Here is a 25,726-nt window from a genome sequence, read left to right on the forward strand (position 1 = left end):
AGTTGCCCAGGCTGGTCTTGAACCTCTGGACTCAGCAGTCCTCTCACTTCAGTCTCCCAAAGTGCTGGGATTCCAGGCATGAGCCACTGAGCCCAGTTTTCTTTTTCCTTTTTTAAAAGTCCATTTTTAGTATACATTTGAATACTGTCTTTAAATTTTGAATTGTTTTATATATTTTTTGAGATGGAGTTGCCCTCTTGTCACCCAGGCTGAAATGCAGCAGCATGATCATGGCTTACTGCAGTCTGAAACTCCTGGGTCCAAAATATCCTTCTGCCTCAGCCTCCTGAGTAACTGGGACCATAGGTGTGCACTACCATGCTCAGCTAATTTTTTTTTTTCTTTCTGTTTTTTGTAGAGACAGGGTCTCACTTTGTTGCTCAGGCTGTTCTCAGACTTCTGGCCTCAAGTGATCCTCTCACTTTGCCTTCCAAAGTGCCAGGATTACAGGCGTGAGCTACTGTGCCCAACCTTGAATTGTTATTTTTAGAGACAATGGTAAATTATCAGCAAGAGTAATAATTTTTAAATTATACTTTCCTATGTAAGAACTACACTCAATTATTGTATTCTCTACAGATGTATTTGAGAAACCTACTGATGTCCATATAAAAGCAGCTGCTCTAAGTGCTGAAAATCAGGTAATTATAGTGGTTTTGCTATGATTCTCTAATTACGTACACTCCTTTTTCCCAATGGCACAAAGCTGTCTGTTGCTGACGACTCTTAGGATAGATGTCAGTGACCTTATGTATGGCATGAGAGATTTCTCCCCTGTAGCACAGAGTTTGATGTCAGTAGCTTTTGGACAACATCAGTGAACATAAAGAATGAAAAATTAAAGCCAAAGTAGAGGCTTATAGTAGGAATACATACAAAACAACAAGTTAATATTCTGATGCTAGGCTTCAACATATCCTATAAGCTTTCAGAAGATGATTTAAAATGAATCACAAAAGCACATTTTAGATATATCCTGGGCAATGTTTATATTCTGATTCCCAAAAAGCATGTCTAACTGTTTGTGTCTTCATGCTGGGCATAAAAGAACTGGAGATATCATCTTCACTCCCTGAATATCTCCTCTCAAAGGGAGGGAAAAGCAACTTTTAGTATGCCATAACTGCTGGCACCACTAAATAGTTTACATTTCTTTCCCAGAATGTGTGTGTGTGTTTTGTTTGTTTTAAAATATGGGGTCTTGCTCTCAAAGAGTCTCAGTCTAATGAGGGATACACAATAACAGAGTTATATTAACCAAGTTTTCTTACAAACAATTCACTCTTTATTATTTATTTATTTTTGAGACAGAGTCTCACTCTATTGCCCAGGCTGGAGTACAGTGTCAAGATCATAGCTCACTGCAGCCTCGACCTTGTGGGCTCAAGTAATTCTTCCACCTCAGTCTCCTAAGTAGCTGGCACTACAACATGTACACCATCACACCTGGATAAATTATTATTTTTTGTAAAGATGAGGTCTCGATATGTTTACCAGGCTGGTCTCGAACTCCTGGACTCAAGGGATCCTCCTGCCTCAGCCTCCCAAAGTGCTTGGATTACAAGTATGAGTGACTATGCCTGGCCCACTTTTTTTTAAATTAGATTTTTCAAAAATCAAAGTGATACAACTAGCACAGTAAAAAAAAAAAAAGGAAATAAGACCATAAGGTTTATAACAAGACTTAAGGAGTACCTTAGGTCTTATCGCAGAACCACTTTCAACTTCTCCAGCTATTAATACACACATGTATGTCCACATTGTTAGATAACAACTATGTCTTGATTTTTAAATCATAGATATTTTTTCTATAACTTAAGATGGAAAATAATGATTTAATTTTCATAAATACACCCTTCAACCCATACTACATTTCTCTTCTTCCATCATGTCAATAGAGTCATAAAATGGTTAAATTAATTTTCAATGACTATATTAAACTCACTTAAATATTGTTCACAGCTAAACTATATAGTGCACCATGATTACTTCTTAATTTACCTAGAGTTAAAAATTGCTTAGCTATTTATTTGCTTAGTTTTCCATCTACTTATCATAATTCAGCGTGCTGCAACATGAGCTGGTTGCCCTCTAGCCTGCTGTATAGCTGCTGTCCTAGGACTTCCCTTCACTTTGTTCTGGGAATTTCCTTAGCCTTTCTCCTGCTTCCTGGATACTATGTTTTCCTCTTCTTAGTTTATTCTTCTGTTTAGATGGAACACCCATTTTTTTATGGGTCACGCTTTTTGTGTTCTTTTAAAGAAATCTTTCTTGAATCTATTTTTTTCTAGAAGTTTGCTATTTTAGGAGTTAAAATTTAGATATGATCAATTTTAAGTAAATTTTTTGTATGGTGTGAAGGGTAAAGGTTCTCGTTTTCTATTTGGATATCCAATTGTTCCACTGGCATTTGTTGAAAATATTATCTTTCCCCCCATTGAGTTATCTTGGAACTTTTGTCACAAATCAATTGATTATATGTGTGGGCTTATTTGTAAACTCTCTGCTCTGTTTCTTTTATCTCAATTTCCATCCTATGCCACATTGTCTTGATTATTGCAACTTTAAAATTGTGAAATTGTCAGGTGCAGTGGCTTATGCCTATAATCCCATCAGTTTGGGAGACTGAGATGGGAGGATCACTTGAACCCAGAAGATTGAGATTATACTGGACAACACAGTGAGATCTCGTCTCTACACAAAATACAAAAATTAGCATGGTGGCCTGTGCCTATAGTCCCAACTACTCTGGAGGGTGAGGTAGAAGGATCACCTGAACTCAGGAGGTTGAGGCTGCAGTGAGTCGAAATCGTGCCACCGCACTCCAGCCTGGGCGACAGAGTGAGATTACAATTAAAAAAAAAAAAAAGTTGTGAAATCAGGTAGGGTAAGTTATCCAGCTGTATTCTTTCTTTCAATGTTGTTTCCTTACTTATAAACTTTAGAATCAACTTGTCAAAATTTTTTTCTTTTGAGTCAGAGTCTCACTCCATCGCCCAGGCTGTAGTGCAATGGCACACTCACGGCCATCCCAGCGTCGACCTGCTGGGCTCCAGCGTTCCTTCCACCCTAGCCCTCCAAGCAGCTGAAACTATGGGCGCGCGCTATCACGCCTGGCTAATTTTTTTTTTTTTTAATTTATTGTAGAGTTCTCACCATGTTGCCCTGGCTGGTCTCAAACCCGTGGGCTCAGGCAATCCTCTAGCCTCAACCTCCCAAAGTGCTGGAATTACAGGCTTGAGCCACTATGCCTGGCCTAACTTGTCAATTTTTAAAACAAAAAATTTGGAATTTTGATTGGGATTATACTGAATATACAGATCAATTAGGAAGGAATTAATATTTTAAAAATACAGAGTCTTCTAATTTTTTAATAAAATGGTATCTCCCTTCATTTATTTAGGTCTTTTAAAACTTCTCTCAATAGTGTTTTGTGTTTTTATTGTGCAGCTAATACACAAGCAAAATTTCTTAACTATAGTCCTAAGTATTTTATATTTTTTGATGGAATTATGCTTGGAAGGCTGAGGCAGACGGATCACTGGAGCCCAGCAGGTCGAGGCTGCGGTGGCCGGGAGCAGTCACTGCACTCCAGTCTGGGTGACAGAGTGAGACTCCAACTCAAAAAAAAAAAAAAATCCTTTTTCCAGCATACTAGAATACAGTTAATTTTGCATATCAACATTGGCATTGATCATATGGCATTGCTAAATTCACTCCATAAGTTCTAATAGCTTTTTAAATATTTCTTATCATTTTATACGTACCCAATTATTTAATCTGTAAATAAAATTTTGCTTCTTCCTTTTCAGACTGAATGCCATGTGTTTCATTTTCTTGCCTCATTGCACTGGATATGACTTCTAGTGTAAAGTTGAACAAATGTGGTAGAGCAAGCACACTACTTTATTCTCAATTTTGGGGGAAAAGCATTCAGTCAGTCTTTCAACATTAAGTATGACGTTATCTGTAGGTTTTATGCCTATTATTCAGTCAAGCTCCTTTCAATTTATGGTTTGCTGATAATTTTTTAAAAATTATAAGTGGGTGTTGAATTAAAGTTTTAAAAAAATTTTTGTAGAAATGGGAACTCTCTTTGTTGCCCAGGTTGGTCTCAAACTCCTGGCTTCAAGCAATCCTGCTGTGCCAGTCTCCCAAAGTGCTGGGATTACAGGCATGAGCCACCATGCCTGGCTGTCCCTGATATTATTAATCTGTGTGTCTTCTTTCTTTGTTATCTTGAGCAGCCTAGTTAGACATTTATTAATTTTATTTATATTTTCAAAAAACAGTTTTTGGTTTCATTGAGTCTTCTCTGGAAGTTATCTATATTTCTAGTTCATTAATTTCTGCTATTATCTGAATTATTTCCTTCCACTTTTTAAAAAAAATTTTTATTTCAGCAGTTTTAGGGATATAAGTGGTTTTTGGTTGCAGGGATGAATTGTTTAGTGGTGAAGAAGTCTGGGCTTTAAGTGTACCTGTCATCCCCACTAGTGCACATTATCTTACTAGTGCATATTATACCAACAGGTGATTTTTCATTCCTCACTTCCTTCCTACCCTCTCCCTTCTGAGTCCAGTGTCCAATACACCATTCTGTATGCCTTTGTAGACCCATAGCTTAGCTCCCACCTATAAGTGAGAACATGTGTTATTTGGTTTTCCATTCCTGCTTTACTTCACTTAGAATAATAGTCTCCAATCCATCCAAGTTGCTGCAAGACTTTATCTTATCCTTCTTAATGACTGAATGGTATATTTATATATTCTTTATTCTCTTTATTCTTTGATCTGTTGATGGGCATATTTAGGTTGATTCCACATCTTTGCAATTGTGAGTTTTGCTGCTAGAAATATGTGGGTCCAGGGGTCTTTGTATAATGACCTCTTTTCCTTTGAGTAGATACCAAATAGTGGGATTGCTGGATTGAATGGTAGATCTACTTTTAGCTCTTTGACAAGTTTCCAAAGATTTGATTTCCCTAGAGATTGTACTAATTTACATTCCTGCCAACAGTGTATAAGTGTGCCCTCTCTACTGCATCTGTTCCAACATCTATTGTTTTTTGCTTTTTTAAGGAATGGCCACTCTGACTGGTGTAAGATGATATCTCACTGTGACTTTAATTTGCATTTCTCTTATGATAATTATATTGAGCATTTTTTCATGTTTGTCAGTCATTTGAATATCCTCCTTTGAGAGATGTCTGTTCATGTCATTTGCCCACTTTTTATAGGGGTATTTGCTTTTTTCTTGCTGATTTGTTTGAATTATTTGCAAATTCTGTATATTAGTCCTTTGTAGGATGTATAGTTTGCAAATATTTTCTTCTATTATGTAGGTTGCCTATTTACTTTGTTGATTATTTATTTTGCTGTGCAGAATCTTTTTAGCTTAATTAAGTACCACTTGTTTATATTTATTATTGTTACATTTACTTTGGGGTCATAGCCATTTTTGTTTAAGCCAATGTCCAGAAGAGTTTTTCCTAAGCTTTCATCTAGGATTTTTATGATTTCAGGTCTTACATTTAAGTCTTAATGCATCTTGAGTTAATTTTTGTATATGGTGAGAGATAGAGATCCAGTTTCATTCTTCTGCCTGTGGCTATCCAATTTTCCCAGCATCTTTTGTAGAATAGGGTAACCTTTCCCAAATGTATGTTTTTATTTGCTTTGTTGAAGATCAGTTGGTTGTAGATATTTGGGTTTGTTTTTGAAATCTTTTTTCTGTTCCAATGGTCCACATGTCTACCCTTGTACTGGTATCATGTTGTTTTGGTTATTATTAGCCTTGTAGTATAATATGAAGTCAAGTAATGAGATGCCACTGCTGGGAAATATCTAGATAGTTTCCAATGTGGGACTGGAATCCCACATTGTATGCTTTCAGTTCTTTAAAGTATTTATGGCTTGCTCTGTGGCTCAGTATATGAACTATTTTGGTGAGTATTCTAACTCTTGTTGTTGGGTACAATGTTCTACAAGAGGAAATTAGATCAAGGGGGTTGGCTTTGTTGTATCTATCTTTAATGTCCTTACTGGTCTACAATCCACTTTTATATCAACTACAGAGAGAGGTGTTGAAATCTCTGTTCTAATTGTGTATTTGTCTATTTATTCTTTTACTTATGTCAATCAAATTTACTTTTACATGTCATAAACCCCATGACAAGTGATTCTTAGTTTTGCTTTAAACAATTGTCTTTTAGCCGGGTTCGGTGTCTCAGCCTGTAATCCCGCGCCTTTGGGAGGCTGAGGTGAGTGGATTGCCTGAGCCCGCGGGTTCGAGACCCGCCTGGGCAGCAAAACCTCATCTCTACAATAAATCAAAAAAATCAGCTGGGCGTGGTAGCGCATGCCTGTAATTCTGGCTACTTGGAAGGCTGAGGCGGAAGGATCGCCGGAGCCCAGCAGGTCGAGGTTGCAGTGGCCGCTCCCGGTCACTGCACTCCAGTCTGGGCGACAGAGTGAGACTCCAACTCAAAAAAAAAAAAAAAACATAAACTGGAAAAAAAAAAAGAAACAAAACAAAACAAAACAAAAATTGTCTTTTAAAGAAACAAATATTGAAAATGTGAAAAGTCTTATATATTTACTTTATTTTTTTATTTTTATTTTTTATTCTTTGAGTTGGAGTCTCACTCTGTCGCCCAGACTGGAGAGCAGTGGCCGCTCCTGGCCACCGCAGCCTCGACCTGCTGGGCTCCGGCAATCCTTCCATCTTAGCCTTCCAAGTAGCCAGAATTACAGGCGCACGCTACCATGCCTGGCTGATTTTTTTGATTTATTGTAGAGATGAGGTCTCACTGCCCAGGTGGGTCTCGAACCCGCGGGCTCAGGCAATCCACTCACCTCAGTCTCCCAAAGGCGCAGGATTAAAGCTGAGCCACCGAGCCCAGTTTATATTTACTTTATAGTTACCATAGTCAACACTCCATTTTCTTTGTGTAAGTAAAAGTTTCCATCAGTTTTCATTTTTCCTTCAGTTTGAAGGTCCTTCCTTTAATATTTTATAGTACAAGTCTCCTGGGGAAAAAAAGTATCTCTGGTTTTGTTTTTCTTAAAGCAATCTTTATTTTGCCGTCATTTTTTGAAGAATAGTTTCACTGAATGTGTATATATATTTCTAAGTTGACTTTTATTTTTTTTAGCATTTTAAAGATGTTCTTGTGGCTTGCATCGCTTTTGACAAGAAGTCTATATTTTTTTTTTCTTTCTCTGTACATAACATATCTTTTTTCCTCTGGTTGCTTTTAAGATATTCTAAGTATCATTGGTTTTTAACAGTTTTGTTATAGTGTACCTTGGTGCAATTTTCTTTGGGATGTTCCTATTTGAGCTTCGTGGATTTTTGAGACTAAATTTTCTTCAAATTTTGGGCCTGGTTTTTTTTTTTTTTTTCTTTCTTTCTTTTTTTTTTTTTCAGTTGGAGTCTCACTCCGTCACCCAGGCTGGCTGAAGTGCAGTATGCCACTCATGGCCACCCCACTGTTGACTGGGCTCCAGTGATTCTTCTGCCTCAGCCTTCCAAATAGCTGGAACTACAGGTTCACACTACCATGCCTGGCTAATTTTTGATTTATTGTAGAGACGAGGTCTCACCAAGTTGCCCAGGCTGGTCTCAAACCCACAGGCTCAGGCAATCCATTCACTTCAGCCTCCCAAAGTGCTGAGATTACAGGCTGAGCCACCAGGGCCCACTTTCGTTGTTCTGTTTTGGAACTGTTTTGTTGAGATATAATTCACATATCATAAAATTCACACATCTAAAGTATACAACTCAGTGAATTTTAGTATCTCCACAGAGTTGTGCAACCAGCAGCACAACCAATTTTTAGAACATATTCATTACTCCAGAAGAAAGCTCCTTCCCCATTAACATCACTTTCTATCTTCCCTAACCTTCCAGACCATGGCAATTAATAATCTACTTTCTATGCTTTTTAAAAATTGTATTATACAGATATATATTTAGAGATGGGAGCTCACTCTGTCACTAAGGCTGGAGTGCAGTGGTGTGATCATAGTTCATTGCAGCCTCAGACTTCTCAAAGGATCTTCCCACCTCAGTCTTCCAAGTAGCTAGGACTATGGTACATACCACCAAGCCTGGGTAATTTTATTTTTATTTTTATCATAGAGATGGGGTATCGCTATGTTGGCCAGGCTAGTCTTGAACTCATGTCCTTGAGCAATCCTGTTATTGAGTTTCCTGTTCTGGACATTTCATATAAGTGGAATCATATAATACATAGTCTTTGTGAGTAGCCTCTTTTTATAATGTTTAAAGCTCATCCATGTTGTAGTATGAATCAGTACTTCATTTCTTTTTATTGCCAAATAGTATTTCATTATCTGGACATACACATTATTTTATCTCTCTAACACTTGATGGATGTTTCTGCTTTTTGACTATTTTTAATAATTTTGTTATGAATATTTATGTACAAGTTTTTGCATGGACATATGTTTTCATTTCTCTTGGCGTATACCTAGGCATGGAATTTTGTGTCATAAGGTAATTCAAGGCTTAATATTTTGAGAACCTGCCAGACTGTTTCCCAAAGTATCTGCACCATTTTGCATTTCTCCCAGAAAAGTATGAGTGTTCTAATTTCTCTACATCATTGCAGATACTTATTATTATCTGTCTTTTGAAAAAAATTATAGTCATCTCAATGGGTGTAGTATTTCAAGTGGTATCTGCTATGGGTTTTTTTCTCTCAATTTCTTTTAAATTATGGGAACATGCACACAACATAAAATTTATTATCTTAACCATTTTTCAATGTATAGTTCAGTGGTGTTAAATACATTTAGAATGTTGTGCAACCATCACCACCATCCATCTCCAGAATTCTTTATCTTGTAAAACTGAAACTTACACAGTAACTTCCCATTTCCCTCTCCCCTCAGTCCCTGAAAATCACCATTCCATTTTCTATCTCTATGATTTTGACTACTCTAAGTACCTCATATAAATGGAATCTTATAGTATTTGGATTTGGGGGGGACTACTATATATCACTTAGTGTAATGTTCTCAAGGTTCATCCATGTATGGCTCTTGTTGTGGTTTTGATTTGCATTTCCTTGATAACTAATGATGTTGAGTGTTTTTTTTTATGTGAGCATTGGTCACATAAACAAATCTTTGTAGAAATGTTGTCAAATTCCATCCTCCATGTCATTTCTGGATATATTTATCTTAACTGATTTTTCTCTGGTAACATTTACATTTCCGTGGCTCTTGCTAGCTATTCCCCTCCCTGCATTGTGGTTTGAAATCACCTTGTTTCTTGTTTTTGTTTTTTTTCTTTTAGAGACCACCAGCCTGTACTACCTATTGTCCAAGGTCTGAAAAAGTTGTTTCACATATTTTGTCTATTTTCTATTTGTTTTTATGGAGGGTGATTGTGGTCTTGGTTACTATACTACAACATGGCCCATTAGATTCTTTTTTAAAATGCCTTGCGCAGAGGATAGATTATTTTCAAATATAATTTTCTTTCCACATTTTTCCTCTAATTGTTATGGTTTGAGCATGTCCCCCCAAATTCATATATTGAAACTTAATCACCAATGAGATAGTATTAAAAGGTAGGGCCTTTAGGGGGTGATTAACTCATGAGGGCAGAGATTTCACGAATGGATTAGTGCCCCAAAAAAGGGAGAGTTGGCTCCTTTTATCTCCTCTGCCATGTGAGGACACATCCGCTCTGGAGAATGCAGCCACAAGATGCCATCTTAGAAACAGAAAGCAGCCCTCGTGAGAAACCAAAGCTGCTGGTGCCTTCATCTTAGACTTTTTAGACTTCAGAACTGTGAGAAATAAATTTCTGTTCTGATACATTACCCAGTCTCAGGTATTTTGTTATAGTAGCACAAATGGACTAAGACACCTATTCTCTGATTCTGATATTCTTATTAGTCATATATTGGATCTTCTGGATTAATTCTCTAAGTTTCTTTTTTACTTGCTTGTTTTCCATTCTTTTCTCTTCGTTCTTTCTGGAAGACTTCTTCAATTTTATCATTTAAATTTTATATTGAATACTTAATATCCCCTATTCTATTTTAAATTTCTAAGTGCTCTTTCTTATTCACATGTTTCTTTAAATAAAAAAACATAATATTGCTTTTATTTCAAGGTTATGGAATTCTTTTCTATTTCTCTTAGGAAATTAATTATAAGGGTGTTAAAATTCTTTTTTCTGTTTCCACAGTATTTGTTTCCTCTGAATTTGTCTTTCTCTCTCTCTCTCTCTCTCTCTCTCTCTCTCTCCTGTCTCCCTTCCTCCCTCCCTTCTTCCTTGGCTCTCTGATTTTAGAGCTCTTTTCAGAGGTCTACTGATCCTGAGCTGCCTGTTTATTCATGAATGTGAATGAGAGTTTTTTGTGTGAGGGCAAGGACTACTGATTGGTTGACCTCACTATAGGGCAATTGGGCAAGCAGCAGGCATTTTCTCTCTGGAACCCTTACATGTCAGAATCGGGGGATAATATTTACTCTTAAACTGGTCATTTCCCTAAAGAGGAATACTCCAACTCTTGTCCAAGGTTTTGTTTTATTTTATTTATTTATTTATTTATTTATTGAGTTGGAGTCTCACTCTTGTTGCCCAGGTAGGTGTGTAGTGGTACATTCACGGTCACCGCAGCCTCGAGCTGCTGGACTTAAGTGATCCTTCCGCCTCAGCCTTCCAAGTAGCTGGACCACACCCGGCTCGTTTTTGTGATTTATTGTAGAGATGAGGTCTCACCAAGTTGCCCAGGTTGGTCTTGAACCCCCGGGCTCCAGCAATCCTCTCGCCTCGTCTCTTGCTGGGCTTACAGGCTGAGCCACCATGCCCATCCTTGTCCAAGGTTTTAAAGTCATGAAGGCAGAGTTTTGGGAGTAGGGCCTGGTTGTGTGCATGAGAGGGAGGGAAGGACTGTATCTCTGACATTTCAGTGTTCAGTCCTTCATGAAATCTGCCCTTTTTCCAGCATTCCCCTCTGCTATTTTTTCTTTCTTTTTTCTTTTTTTTTTTTTTTTACCATAGCCTCTCTGGTTCAACTTCACAAATTAAACTTGTCCCTTGTAACTTTGTTCTCAAGGTATTCTATCCAGGTATTCTTTCAATTTTCCCTTCTCTTGTCCTTTAGTTTATATATAGACATTTTAGGTAAAGGGAAAGTATTTCATGGAAATCCTGATAGAAGTTTCTCAAACCGTAACATAGAAAGAAATTTCTAACAGGTTCATGTAGCTTTGGTTAGAAGAAAAACAATGCAAACAGCTACTAAAGAACTCTATTCTGAAATATACAAAAAGCATGATCTTTGGAATAATCCCAGACTGCCAATTCCAGTACATTTATGTTAACCTCTTATTTGCCCTCATGTTAACCCCTTAACATCATTCAGTTCAAGTGGCCACTCTTTCCTTTTTTTATTTTTTAATTTTTATTTTTTTTTGAGTTGGAGTCTCACTCTGTCACCTAGACTGGAGTGCAGAGTGCCCGCTCCTGGTCCCCGCAGCCTCAACCTGCTGGGCTCCGGCGATCCTTCCACCTCAGCCTTCTGAGTAGCCGGAATTACAAGCACATGCTACCATGCCCGACTGATTTTTTTTTTTTTTTATTGTAGAGATGAGGTCTTGCTGCCCAGGCGGGTCTCGAACCCGCGGGCTCAGGCAATCCACTCACCTCAGCCTCCCAAAGGCGCGGGATTACAGGCTGAGCCACTGAGCCTGCTCTTTCCTGAAGCTCTTTTTTTCTTCTCTTAAATCACAGTCTTCTCCTGGAGCCTTCTCTTCTAACTAATCTCTAAATATTGGAGTGTTTCTGTGCTTGGCCTCATTTATTCTCTATCTCTACTGTCTTTCGCCCAGTCCTACGGCTCTAAACATCAGGAAAATGCTGTTGACTCTCAAACTCTCCAACCTTACTTCTTCCTTAAACTCTAGATGCCTCCCAGACATGTCCATTTCAATATCTAGTAGACATTTGAATAGAAGGAATTATTATGCTCTTAAAGGATGCACTGTCTCATCAGTTCCTCACATAAAAACCTAGGACTCATCCTTGATTCCTCTGCTTCCTTTACTCCTACATCCTATTCATCAATAACTTTTATGAGTTCTACCTTAAAATAGACCTCCCTCTTTCCCAGCTCCACCCGTCTTCATCGCCAAGCAACCATATTCTTTTACTTAACGTCTGCAGTAGCCTTACAATTGATCTCTTGGTTGTCATTCTTGAAACTCATCCTTTACATAGCAGGTAAAGAGCTTTAAAAATATCTGTATAATCCTTTCAGTGACTTTCTCTTGCACTTAGAATAAAGTCAAAATTTGTGATCATATCCTAAAAGGACCTTTATAGTCTGGCTCCTGTGCCTTCCTTTTAATCTTGTACTGTTGCCTCTTCATTCGCTCAACAGTTATGTATTGAGCACCTACAATGTATCAGAAACCGAGCTAGGTACTGGGAACCATACTACAGTGAACTGGCCTCTTTTTGGCTCCTTGGAACCAAAAGAGCCTTGGCACCTGCTGTTCCCTATGTCTGGCATATACTTAGCGTATGGCACAGCTTTCTTCTTTCTCATCCTTCATATCTCAATGTAAATGTCACTTCTTCAGAGGGCTTTCTTGATAACCTGATCCAAAATATCCACTGGCCCCTTTTTCTCTTCCATCACCTTATTTAATTCCTTCATAGCACTTTTCACAATCTTCTCTGTTCATGTATTTTTTTTTACCATTTCCTCCGTAACCTCACTGTAACGTAAGTTCCTTAAGGATAGAGATCCTGTCTCTTATTTATCATGGTGTCCCCTGTACCTAGAATGTGTTTCTCCAAGGGTCTGTAACAGTGCCTGGCACATGGAATAGAATACATTTGTGTTCGGTTAGCTGTGCTTTCATTTTCTGCAGTTTCAGTTATGCTTGGTCAGCTGTGGTCCAAAAATACTAAATGGAAAATTCCAGAAAAAACAATTCATAAGTTTTAAATTTTGAACCATTCTGAGTAGTAGGATGAAATCTTGTACCAGCTTGCTTGCCCTGGCCCATAACATGTGTGATTGCTTTGTCCAGTACTTGCATGCTTTACCTATTTGTCTACCTATCTGTCACTTAGTAGCTACTGGGTTATCAGAGTGACTGTCACAGTATCGCAGTACTTGTGTTCATGTAGCCCTTATTTTACTTAATAATGGTCCAATAGTGCAAGAGTGATGCTATCATATTGTTACAATTGTCCTATTTTATTAGTTATTGCCATTTATCTCTCACTGTTTCTAATTTTAAAATGAAACTTTACCATAGGGATGTACAGGCAAAAACCATACATACAGGGTTCGGTACTATCCATGGTTTCAGCCATATACCATGGGTCTTAGAACATATTCCCCATGGATAAGGAGGGATTACCGTAAATATTTTTTAATGAATTAACTTGATAAAGCGGTTCAGGAAAAGCTACACAGGGGAGCTGACATCAAGTTCCGCCTTTTAGGCCGGGCATAGTGGCTCATGCCTGCAATCCCAGCACTTTGGAAGGCCAAGGCAGGAGGATTACTTGAGCCCAGGCATTTGAAACCAGCCTTGGCAACATAGCAAGACCTCATTGCTAGTAAAAAAAAAAAAAAATAGCCAGGGCATGTGCCTGTAGTCCTAGCTACTTAGGAGGTTGAGGAGTGAGGATTGCTTGAGCCCAGGAGTTCAAGGCTGCAGTGAGCCATGATCCTGCCACTATACTTCAGTCTGGTGACAGAGTGAGACCCCGACTCCAAAAACACACAAAAAGAGGATTTGGTTATTTATATGTTGCTCATTAGATTGAATAATCAACAGTAATGAAGGTATTTATTTTGGTGGCACAATTATTCTGGTTCTACAATTATTCTGGTTCTGTGTTATTAACCATGGCCTAAAAGTAATTATTGTAGGCAAAACAACTTTGTTTCAATGTCATGCAGGAAAACTTCCTTTGGGATGATTTGGAGGCTAGCAGCTTTGTCCTATTATCAAACTCCCCTTCTCTGTTCTGAGTTAAAAGCATAATAAAATAAGAATTTAAGAGTAATGACAATAATGGAAATGAATTTTGGTAATTATGATAATTAACAACTAATCAGGCTATTTCAAGATGTATTCATATATTTATTATTCATTACTAAAGGTTTACTTGCCAAGCAAAGAATCTGGACTCACAAAAATGTTTAAGAAAAGTATTTGTCCTGCACTTAACATTGATGCCAATTTGGGAGACTGGAATTTCCCACCATTATCTCCAAAAAAAAGGCAAGCTTCTGTATTTGACTACTCTGTTCTCATTTCCCATGATGGTGAATGTGAGATATTGCACACCCTAAGTCTCCTCTACCCAGCCTATACTCGAGGCTCTGTCACTTTGAATAGGATCACATGTACTGTATATATGGTATAAAACTGCCCATTCTATCACAAAATCATATTATTGTCACAAATTCTGCAACATCATAGAAAAATCAAATAATTCTGCTAACGAATACAAAACACCCGGTGAATAAGTCTAGACCACTCTAAAACCTAAAATATATGTGAATTCAGAATTTATTCCATGAGCTTCTTATATCTTTTACGTTGTAAGTTGAAACAACTAATTGAGTCATGCTTCCTTAAGATCTTTTTAAATATCCACCCTGATTATTCAATGGCATTTGGATATTTTGAGGAATTCATTTGTACTAGAATACATATATTTCTTTTCTTTTTTCTTTTGCAGTGTTACAAAATATTTCTCATTTTGGCAATATTTTACAACGCATTTAACTTTGAGGGTTGGGGAGGAAAAGGATGGAAACTAAAAGGGAAAATTTCAAAGGACATTTCTAAAAGAAAAACTGTCCCAGCCCTCCCACCCAAATAAAAATCCAAATGTCACTTAATTTCACTACCCAAGAAAGGCCACGAGGAAAGCAGCAGGCAAAACGCTGGCAATTTCACTATGGATCATGTCAGAGAGAAAGGAACATTCAAAACAGTTATCAGTGTGGTCGGTTGCGCTGATCATTTCTGTAGTCGTTTCTTCCTCCCATTTTGCCTCCAGAGCCACCACCATTCCTATCTCCTCCACAGCCTCCACTTCGGTCTCCACCGTAGCCTCCCCGATTTCAATCTCCACCATAGCCTCCTCCTCGGTCTCCACCATAGCCAACTCGATCCCCTCTATAGCCGCCACCTCTGTCCCCACCATAACCGACACCTCTATCCCCAGCATAGCCACTCCCATTTCTGTCTCCACCATAGCCACCCCCACTTCTATCTCCACTGTAGCCACCACCGCTGCTTCTGTCTCCACCATAGCCACCTCGGTCTCCACCTCTGCCCCCACGACCTCTGTAGCCCCTCTCTCCACCGTAGCCTCTCCCTCGGAAATCTCCACCTAAGGGACGAGAGTCCTCTGGTCTAGGCTCATTGCACTGATTGCAGGAATTCCTTCGAGCAAAGTTCATATTTTCACATGACGGATTAGGACAAACCCAGTCTCCACTTTTGGGGTCTCCACCTCTGCCCTGAAAAGCTCCACGGCCTCGTCACCCACCTCCACTTCCACCTCCTCTCATAAATTCAGGTCTTCTGGTGTCAAAGGACATTTTAATGATGTTGCCATGGAATTCTTTTCCATCAAACCAGTCAATGGCTGCCTTAGCTAAAGGAGGGTCATCAAATGACACTGTCGCCTCCCCTTTTGGCTTCCCAGTGTCCTTGTCTGTGTAAAGATTTATCATTGGTTTTCTGGTCTTCTTGTTTGTCTGGATAATTCCTATTTGCTTAAAGAACTTCCCCACTTGATCTGTAGACACACCCTCCCCAAGTCCTTGCACAAAGATTGTGTTGTTATCTGAATTATCGGATTCTGAGTCAGCATCTGGTCTGGGTCCGTAATCCCTGTGACCACCAAAATTTTTGAAGCCATCGTGGTCACCACCACTTGATCCTGTCATAGGATCTCTTCCATCCTTGTCATATCCCCCACGCCCTCTACCTCCTCCCTGTGACCCACCATATCTTCTCCATACCTACTCACATCACGACGGTCATCTTGTGTATGGTGGCTGTAATTTTCCCTTTGTGAATGATAGGACTGCCGGTTTTGATTATAGGAATCATGCTGCTGATCATAATTTGACTGCTCGTCATATGAGCCTTGATGTCGATCATAGCCTGACTGTTGGCATATGAATCTTGTTGACCATAGTCTGACTGTTCATAGGAAGGTGCTCTTCCACCTTGGGCTCCTGATGATTCCATGTTTTGTTGTCCCTGGTTATTATATGATTGCTGGCCATATGAGCTCTGCTTTTGATTCTCATAAGCACCGTAGGACTGTGAATAACCTGACTGGCTTTGTCCATAACTGGAGTAACCACTGTAGTTCTGTCCATATGAGGAATCTGTTGTTTGCCCATAGCCAGAATAGTTTTGTGGTGCTTGTCCACAGCCTTGGTTGCCTTGATTTCCATAAGAAGAATAACTTTGCTGCTCACCCCCAGACTGACCATAACTTCCAGAATCTGACATGACTAATGGCCACGGCGCAGAGCCCACAGAGCCTACCGAGAATAAGGAATACGAGAGCCAAGCGGTGCGGTGGCCGGAGCTGTACTCTATTTATTTTCATAATTATCTACTGCTTATAGCAGTTATGGAATGAACCAGGTAATAGGTCCAGATTTGGAAATAAAGTCGAGGTAACATTTTTAGGGCCAACAAATAGCTATCTGGAAGCAGTTCTGAAAACAAGAGCTCCATTTATGGGCAAAAGAAGTTCATTCTTCTTCCTATAGTCCGTATGTCAAGAAAATATACCACAGCCCATTCCACTGCCAAACCAGAAACTTTGAGGTCATAGCAAGGAAGCCTTCCTTAGCCCCAGGCTGAGTAGGGGCTACCACAGTACTTTTGAAAACAATAATATTGTAGTCTCATTACAGATTTCTTAAAGATTGGGACTGTATCTATACCAATTAATATAGTGTCTAACAAATATATAGGCGCCCAATACATATTTGAATAATGAACAATTGAATGAATATGGCATGATATAATATGACATGAATATAGCTGGTACAAATTAGAATAAGTTCAATTAGAAAAAGTTTAAGTACTTCTTCAAATAGGAGCAGACAGGAGAGAGTTTAGATCTGGTCACAGTTACGAAGAACCCATTCACTTGGGTTAAGTGGCAAGAAACTGTCTCTAAAAGGAAAAAATTGATGGAAGAATGATGCAGAGAGCAGACACTTCATTCTCAGAGAAACTTTTATTCTGTTGGTGGAGGGATATAAAGAAGAAAATGAGTGAAGAGTCTCACTCTGTTGCCCAGGCTGGAGTGCGGTGGCATGATCACAGCTCACCACAGCCTTGGCCTCCTGGGTTCAGGTGATCCTTCCACCTCAGCCTTCTAAGTAGCTGCTACTACAGGCACACACCACCATTCTTGGCTAATTTTTGTAGGGTTTTTTATAGAAATGAGGTCTCACTATGTTGCCCAGGCTGGTCTAAAACTCTTAGCCTCAAGCAATTCTCCTACCTTGGCCTCCCAAAGTGCTGAGATTATAAATGTTAGCCACCACACCCAGCCCAGAATTTTTTTTTTTTTGAGATGGAGTCTCACTTTGTCGCCCAGGCTGGAGTACAGTGGCACGCTCATGGCCACCGCAGCCTCGACCTGCTGGGCTCCGGCGATCCTTCCACCTCAGCCTTCCAAGTAGCTAGAACTACAGGTGCGCGCTACCATGCCCAGCTAATTTTTTGATTTATTGTAGGGACAAGGTCCTGACAAGTTGCCCAGGCTGGTCTCCAACGGTGGACTCAGGCAATCCCTTCACCTCGGCCTCCCAAAGTGTTGAGATTACAGGATTGAGCCACTGTGCCCGGTCAGAAAGAATAGTTTTTTGTTTGTTTGTTTTTTGTTTTTTTGAGTAGGAATCTCACTGCGTTGCCCAGGCTGGAGTGCAGTGGCACACTCACGGCCATCCCAGCATTGAACCGCTGGGCTTTGCAGATCCTTCCGCCTCAGGCTTCCAAGTAGCCAGAATTACAAGCGGTGCTACCAGGCCCAATTAATTTTTATTGTAGAGACGAGGTCTTGCCAAGTTACCTGGGCTGGTCTCAAACCCGGAGCTCAGGCAATCTACTTGCCTCGGCCTCCCAAAATGCTGGGATTACAGGCTAAGCCACCGAGCCCGGCCCAGAATAGTTTTAAAAGTGATACACTGTATAGCTATTTCAAAACATATGTAGTTTTCAATCACAATGGCATATAAATATTTTTAAATTAATTTTTCTTTACCGTCACATGCAGAAGCTGGTTGTCAACTGCTATGAGCTGATTTAGATTCTCCAGTATTTCTAAGTCTCTAATGTCGTCAATGTTATTATTGCTGATATTCAATATTGAGAGAGATTTCTGTAAGAAAAATAACTACATTAGCATTAGTAAGTACTCTAAATACTATATGGAGTAACCACACATCCAATTCTTGAAAAATTTAAGCTGTATCAGTTCAGGTTGTTTTGCTCTTTTAGCAAGAAAATACAAAGCCATGAAAATTTTGTTTTCATTGCATTTTTTTCTTCACATGGGACTTGTAGGACTATAGTATGTGATATAACTTATTGTTTCTCCCTACAATTCCTTCATAAGTCCTATTTTCCTCTTCCAAGATAAATGTATAGGATAAAGAAGTCAAGAATCAGAAAAGCAAAGAATGACAAAAAGATGTTAAAATAAACAAATGATAGCACATTAAGAAAAAAATGCTTCTTGCAGTTTAAGCAAATTATAATTTTGTGCTAAATATCACAAGAGATTATATTTACATAGAAGGAACAGTTTTATGTTTTTCTAAATAGAAAACATGATCAGGAATGGAAGAATACCTGGTTTTTATTTTTACCTCTACTTCTCTATATGGTTTTCTCTTGACAATCCATATGTTCAGAAGCTACTTAAAATAATAATTAGGTAATTAACAAGAATCTCAGTATCGCTGTAACACTAAATCAAAGGCATCTTCAAATCTAAAATTTGAGACCCAGGAATCTCTACCAAGATGGAGTCAACCATTACTTTATGGTTTTTTTACTAAGATCAAGTATAGTATCTGTTCTTATAGTTTAAAAAGAAAGGGCGGCATCAACTCCTAAGGCATCCACACATAGCCAAACTTTAGAAAAAATATTTCCTTATACTTTTAAAGACTTGAAATAAAACTGAAAAAACATAGTGTCTTATATTTAGAATTTCAGAATGTGCTTGAATCTTTGCAAAAACAGAACCAGCAAAAATGTCTTCAGTGGTGTTTTTTTGACAAAAATAGCCATCCCCACAATACAGTCACTCTAACAGGATCAGTTGAGATTGAGCTAAGGTTAATGACAGTTGATTCTACGGGAGGTTAGAGTGGGTAGACACCAGGTCACTTCTTTTCCAATTTAAAAAATGTCTTACAAACAATCATGTCTCATTTATGCCTCCTAGCCCAGAATTGAAGTTAGTCCATCTCAAGTCCCTTGTTTTGAGGATCAGCAAGGGCCTCAGTAGCGCCCTCTAGTGTCTATTGTGGCAGCTCCATCTGGCCTCTGTCAGGTGACAACCAGAGCCCCAAACCCAATTCTCCCAGACCTACATAGTTCTGATGAGACAGAGCTGTATGTAGTGCAGCCTACAATCAAATCAGGATTCAGGGAGAAAATGACTTATCATTGCAATGGCTCTCTTGATTGTTTAAAAGTTGCCAAATTGGCCTGGCACGGTGGTGCACACCTGTAGTCCTAGCTACTTGGGAGGTTGAGGAAGGAAGATCCCTTGAGCCAGGTGGTCAAGGCTTAGTGAACTATAATCGCACCACTGTACTCCAGCCTGGGAAACAGAGTGAGACCCTGTCTCAAACAACAACAACAACAACAAAAACTGCCAAAGTAATTGTGCACTCCTCTTTTCTTGGGCTTTACCTAAAATTTACAATTTTGAGCCTTGCATGATGACTAACACCTGTCATTCCAGCACTTCTGGAGGCTGAGGTGGGAAGATCGCTTGAGGCCAGGGGCTTGAGACCAGTGTGGGCAACATATCAAGACCCTGTCTCTACAAAAAATAAGCCAGGTATAGTGGTGTGTGGCTATAGTCCTAGCTGTTTGGGAGGCTGAGGTGGGAGGATAGCTTGAGTCCACGAGTTTGAGCCTGCAGTGAGCTATAATTGTGCCACTGCACTTCAACCTGAGTGAGACGCTGTTTTAAAATATATATATATATATATTTGGAGCCATAATAATCACTAATTTCCAAATTATAAATCAACATCTATATTAGAACTTCAGTTAACATACCTTTTCATTTTCTTCTTCTGATCCTTCCAGTTACTCATAGAGGCAAGCATTATTATCCCTACATTATAGATGCTGAGTCTCTGATACATTATGTGGGATAATCAACTTCAGTCCTCAAATAACCTCTCAACTGACATATACACATGCAGAGTATATACAATGTCCAAATATACCTTCTCCACATTTCTGTTGCATTATAACTTGTTAATCACTATATTCCTTGTCAAAATATTCACATGTGAACTTACTGCCAGAGAATGAAGAGTTCTTGGATCAAACAGAAGCTTTTCTCCAAGGGGAAGCCTCTGACTCTCAACATGAAGCTCTCTTAGTTCTTCTAACCCTTCTAAACCTTCTATGACAGCAATGTAATTGCCTCCTAGATACCTGCAAAAACATAGATATAATTGATTCTAAATAGACATTCTGAGAGCATCATGGTCTTTAAACATGACAAAAGTGTAGTAACAAAATCATTGAGCTGTGTGAAAATTATACATGTTGACTGTTGTGTTATATTGAATCTATGAAAGTATGGTTTATCTAAATGACAACAAATAATGCTCTTAGACTGAATTTAGTCTAAAAATGTTTTTTTGGTTTTTTTAAATGAGAAAATTGAAATGTTATTATTAAACTATCTACTAGTTCTCCTCACTTGTTAGGGTGCAGAAGAATCACTTGGATTGTAGGCTTAAAAATGAAGATGTCTGGGCCTAATCCCCAGAGATTATGATATGAATATCTAGGTTGTAACCCAGTACTCTGCATTTTTAATAAGCATTCCCCACCCTACTCTTTGTCCCCATTCTGAGACCCTTGACCCACTCTTTGAGAAGCATGGTTAGTTACTCTAGTCAGTCTTCATTGCCTAATTATAATAATTATAGGCAGTAAATGCCTTTTTGCGATCAAGTCTACGTGAATAGTATCAATTGTATGACCCTGACCATTTGAGATATGTGATCCTGAAAGGCACAGAACTCATCTGTGTTGCATGAAAGCTTTTTTTTTTTTAAACCAGTTGAGCATATATGAAGATGTCTTAGGTGTCCCTGTAAGACCTTAAGACAACTCCCCTCCACCAAAAAAGAAAAAAGAGAAAAGCATGTCAGGCCAGGCGCAGTGGCTCACGCCTATAATCCCAGCACTTTGGGAGGCTGAGATGGGAGGACAGTTTGAGTCCAGGAGTTCAAAACCAGCCTGGGCAACATAGTGAGACCTCATCTCTACAAAAAAGTAAAAAAATAAGCTGGGCATGGTGGTGTGGGAGGTTGAGGCTGAAGGATCACTGAGCCCAGAATGTCAAGGCTGCAGTGAGCCATGATCATGCCACTGCACTACAGCGTGGGCCACTGAGATCCCAACTCAAACAAGAAAAAAAAGAAAAGCATATCAGGCTTAATAAAACACAAATTGTTGAGTATTACATGTGAAACTATCTTATATTAATAATAGTACAAGATAATAAAAAATAAGGCCTTATCCACAAAACCTACATGAGAACCAGACTCAATTTCATATTCAATTTACTTTCAGAATTTGATGCAGAAAATGGAAATGTAAAAGTACTTACAACTTTTCCAGTTTCTTTAATGACCTGAGGTTCTCTATACATGAAATATAATTGTTTTGTAGGTATAGGTGAGTCAGATTTGTGGCATAATTCAGGTTAGTGATTTGACTGATATGGTTATCATACAAATATAAAACACTAAGATTTTTGCAGAGAGAGAGGTCTTCCTAAAAGGGAAACAAAAACATGCCAAATTTTATTTCTCCCGACAATTTAGCAGTTTTTTTTGTTTGTTTTTGCTTTTTTTGAGTTGGAGTCTCACTCTGTTGCCCAGGCTGGAGTGCAGTGGCACACTCATAGTCACCCCAGCGTTGACCGGCTGGGCTATGTCAATCCTTCTGCCTCAGTCTTCCAAGTAGCCAGAACTACAGGCGCACGCTACCATGCCCAGCTCATTTTTGATTTATTGTAGAGATGAGGTCTCGCCAAGTTGCCTGGGCTGGTCTCGAACCCGCGAGCTCAGGCAATCCACTCGCCTCGGCCTCCCAAAGTGCTGGGATTACAGGCTGAGCCTCCGAACCCAGCCACCACTTTGCCTTTTAAAAAGTTTTTCAGTTGATCATTCTGCAAATTTCCTTAAGGTTAATATAAAAGAACAGTATTTTTCTGTTCTTAGCATAGTTAAGACAAAACTAGAATTATTACAAAATAAATTCTAGACTGTAGTATTCTGGAATTATATCAATAAAATTGTATTTGTTAAGAAGATTTTTCCAGTGCAAGTAATTTTCCTTGGAAGTAATTAGGCTCCTCTCAAAGTTGAAGCATTGAACAAATTATTGTCTCAAAATTATAAGCCGGGCTCGGTAGCTCAGCCTGTAAACCCGCGCCTTTGGGAGACTGAAGTGAGTGAATTGCTTGAGCCCGTGGGTTTGAGACCTGCCTGGGCAACGAGACCTTGTCTCTACAATAAATAAAAAAATCAGCCGGGCGTGGTAGCGCATGCCTGTAATTCCAGTTACTTGGAAGGCTGAGGCGGAAGGATCGCTGGAGCCCAGCAGGTTGAGGCTGCGGTGGCCGGGAGCGGCCACTGCACTCCAGTGTGGGCGACAGAGTGAGACTCCAACTCAAAAAAAAAAAAAAAAATTAAATCAGGATTTAATCTTTCTGTAGGATGTAAGTAAACTATTGTGGTTTATAAATTTATAATACTAAAAATTGGAAGTCATCTAGCTATCCAAGAATAGTGGATTAATAAGAAAACTATATTCTCTTCAATACCATTATCACAGTTTTATAGACTTAATTTTAATAAACCTAATATAACAAATAGGAAGTCAAAATAAAAACACAATATAAAGCTTACTTATAAAAATATAGTTAACAAGAATAATCAAAATATAGTTAATATATTAGGTATACCTCCAAATCAATTTCTAAACTTTACATTGTTAATTATATAAAAGTAGGAAATAATTTCAAAGATCTTACAATTGCATCTATATTTTTGTCTGAAAAATTTATATGAGTTATTTTCTTCAGGCACTGTGAAACAGTTTCTTTTCGGAGTTTAAGATTGCTGTTTTTGGCAATTAGATCCAAGGTCAGTCGAACCATGATTTCTCTATAAATCAAATTCAGCAGTAGCTCTGTTTTGATACTTGTCAAGAAGTAGGCTTAGGTATTTTTATCTCCAACTTTCTAAAAATTAAAGAAAAAAAGAAACATTGTGATATCACGTAGCAACTTAGGAAAACTTATTTTGACTTATTTTATATTAAATAAAACTATTTTATAAGCTAGTTTATAGACATTTTAGGGTCATTAAGGTATTCTCTCAGTTCACAGACTTAACTCTGTATAAGAAGATTTAAAGCATAAAAATTAATTAAATGCATAATACTCCTTCACTTTTACTTTTGGATCTTTTCCTCTTCCTGGGTGGTATTGAATAGTTATCGAAAGCATCTTTTTTTTTTAAGAGACTCGGTCTTACACTATGTTTCCCAGACTGGAGTGCAGTGGCTATTCACAGGCATGATCAGAGTGCAGTACAACTTTGAACTCCTGGGCTCCAGCGATCCTCCTGCTCAGCTTCCCAAGTAGCTGGAACTACAAGTGGGCACCACCACTTGGCTTGTGGGCATCTTTTAAAGGATTATTATTCTTTACTGGAGTCAAAAAAGTACTCAAGGAATATCCTCCAATGTTCTCATTTCACAGGTGAAGAAACCAAGTCCCAGAGATTTATCTCAAGCTACTCAAGCTAGTGAAGTTGAGAATTGCGCCAGGTCTCTTGGCTCCTTTTTCCAAAGCGCCCATAATGACCGATAGTCTTACAATTCCCAGATCAGAATACATGATGTAAAAACCTTAAGTACACAGGGAAACGGTGCAAAATACTTGAAATGAAGCTGGCCTAGAAATTTTATTGTTTTGTTACCGTAACCAGAATTCATAAAGAGGTAACATAATCCAGTATTTCTCAATCCAGATCGTCCAGTTCAAATTTTGGCTTCACTGGTTAGGCAATCTGGGACAGGTTACCTCAATTTCTTATAAAATAAGTATAATAATGGTCCCTATTTCCATTTCCAAGTAATAGTGTGAGGATTTGTGAGATAATCAATATAGATAGAGAGTTCTGCACAATGCCTGGGACATAGGTCAGTAAACAGTTGCTTTTATTATTATTCTATTACTGTTTTATTCACAGTTAAGGTTATTTTAACTGTTTCACCTAGACTATATCAGGACTGTTAAATATGGGAAACATGTCATCAATAAAATATTGCTTTTGGTCAGACACGGTGGCTCCTGGCTGTAATCCTAGCACTTTTAGAGGTGGGAGGATCACTTGAAACTAGGAGTTCTAGATCAGCCTGGGCAACATAGGGAGACACCATCTCTACAAAAATAAAAAATAAAAAATTATCCAGGTGTGGCTGTAGTCCCAGTTACTGGTGAGGCTGAGGTGGGTAGCCCTTGAACCCAGGAGTTGGAGGTTACGGTGCTATGATCCTGCCACTGCACCCAAACCTGGGTGACAGAGTAAGACTCTGTTTCTAAATAAATAAGTGAAAATAAATAAATAAATAAATGTTGCTTTGTATTGTCCATAAATTTGAGGTAAACCATTTTTTAATTACCCAGGAAATATAGCTATTTAAGTGATAAATAGCCCAGTTTCTTTCATCATGTTTCACATTCTTTTACTAAAAATGTAACCAAAAATACGATTTAAAAGCGAACATTATTATTTCAATATATCTGGAGTTTCACCATCTGGCTATCTCAACTTGCACAATATTCTGGACATGAAATCAGTGCTTAGGAATTCAATAAGCTATTAAGTTTGTGTCCTCACACATTGGAATTATCCAGGCTGTGTTATTATAAATCATTCACAATAAAATATCTGGGCCAGGTGTGGTGGTTCTCACTTGTAATCCTAGCACTTTGGGAACCTGAGGTGAGAGGATTGCTTAAGCCCGGGAGTTCGAGACCAGCCTAGGCAACATAGTGAGACCTCATCTCTACAAAATATCTAAAAATTAGCTGGGTGTGGTCATGTTGCCTGTAGTCCCAGCTACTGGGGAGGCTGAGGCAGAAGGATTGCCTGAACTCAGGAGGTTGAGGATGCAGTGGACCATGATTATGTCACTGCATTCCATCCTGAGCAACAGAGTGAGACCCTGACTCAAAAAAGTAAGTAAATAACTGAAGATATGCCAGGTGTGGTGGCTCATGTCTGTCATCTCTGCAGTTTGGGAGGCCGAGATGAGAGGATTTCTTGAGCCCAGGAATTCGAGAACAGCATGGGCAACATAACGAGAC

At 38.7% G+C, this 25,726-nt stretch overlaps 1 protein-coding gene and 1 pseudogene across 2 annotated transcripts in view; both read right to left on the minus strand.

Moving 5' to 3' along the window:
• The window catches only part of PPP1R42 (protein phosphatase 1 regulatory subunit 42), a 54,481-nt gene extending 30,891 nt beyond the window's left edge, over positions 1-23,590 (minus strand). Inside the window, exons 1-4 of the mRNA XM_008074320.2 lie at positions 23,381-23,590; positions 21,950-22,116; positions 20,622-20,760; positions 18,335-18,451 (exon numbers count right to left, since the gene is read on the minus strand). Of these exons, the coding sequence (XP_008072511.2) occupies positions 18,335-18,451; positions 20,622-20,760; positions 21,950-22,116; positions 23,381-23,506 (549 nt within the window). The 5' untranslated portion in view covers positions 23,507-23,590. The remainder of the gene's footprint in view (positions 1-18,334; positions 18,452-20,621; positions 20,761-21,949; positions 22,117-23,380) is intronic.
• On the minus strand, positions 14,762-16,641 carry LOC103276869 (annotated as a pseudogene). Its single transcript, XR_002481334.1, has one exon. The product of XR_002481334.1 is annotated as a TATA-binding protein-associated factor 2N pseudogene (transcript).
• Positions 23,591-25,726: the final 2,136 nt, after the last annotated feature.

Source organism: Carlito syrichta, unplaced genomic scaffold, assembly GCF_000164805.1.
Source record: "Carlito syrichta isolate Samal-C Ts95f unplaced genomic scaffold, Tarsius_syrichta-2.0.1 Scaffold316389, whole genome shotgun sequence".
Lineage (NCBI taxonomy): Eukaryota > Metazoa > Chordata > Mammalia > Primates > Tarsiidae > Carlito > Carlito syrichta.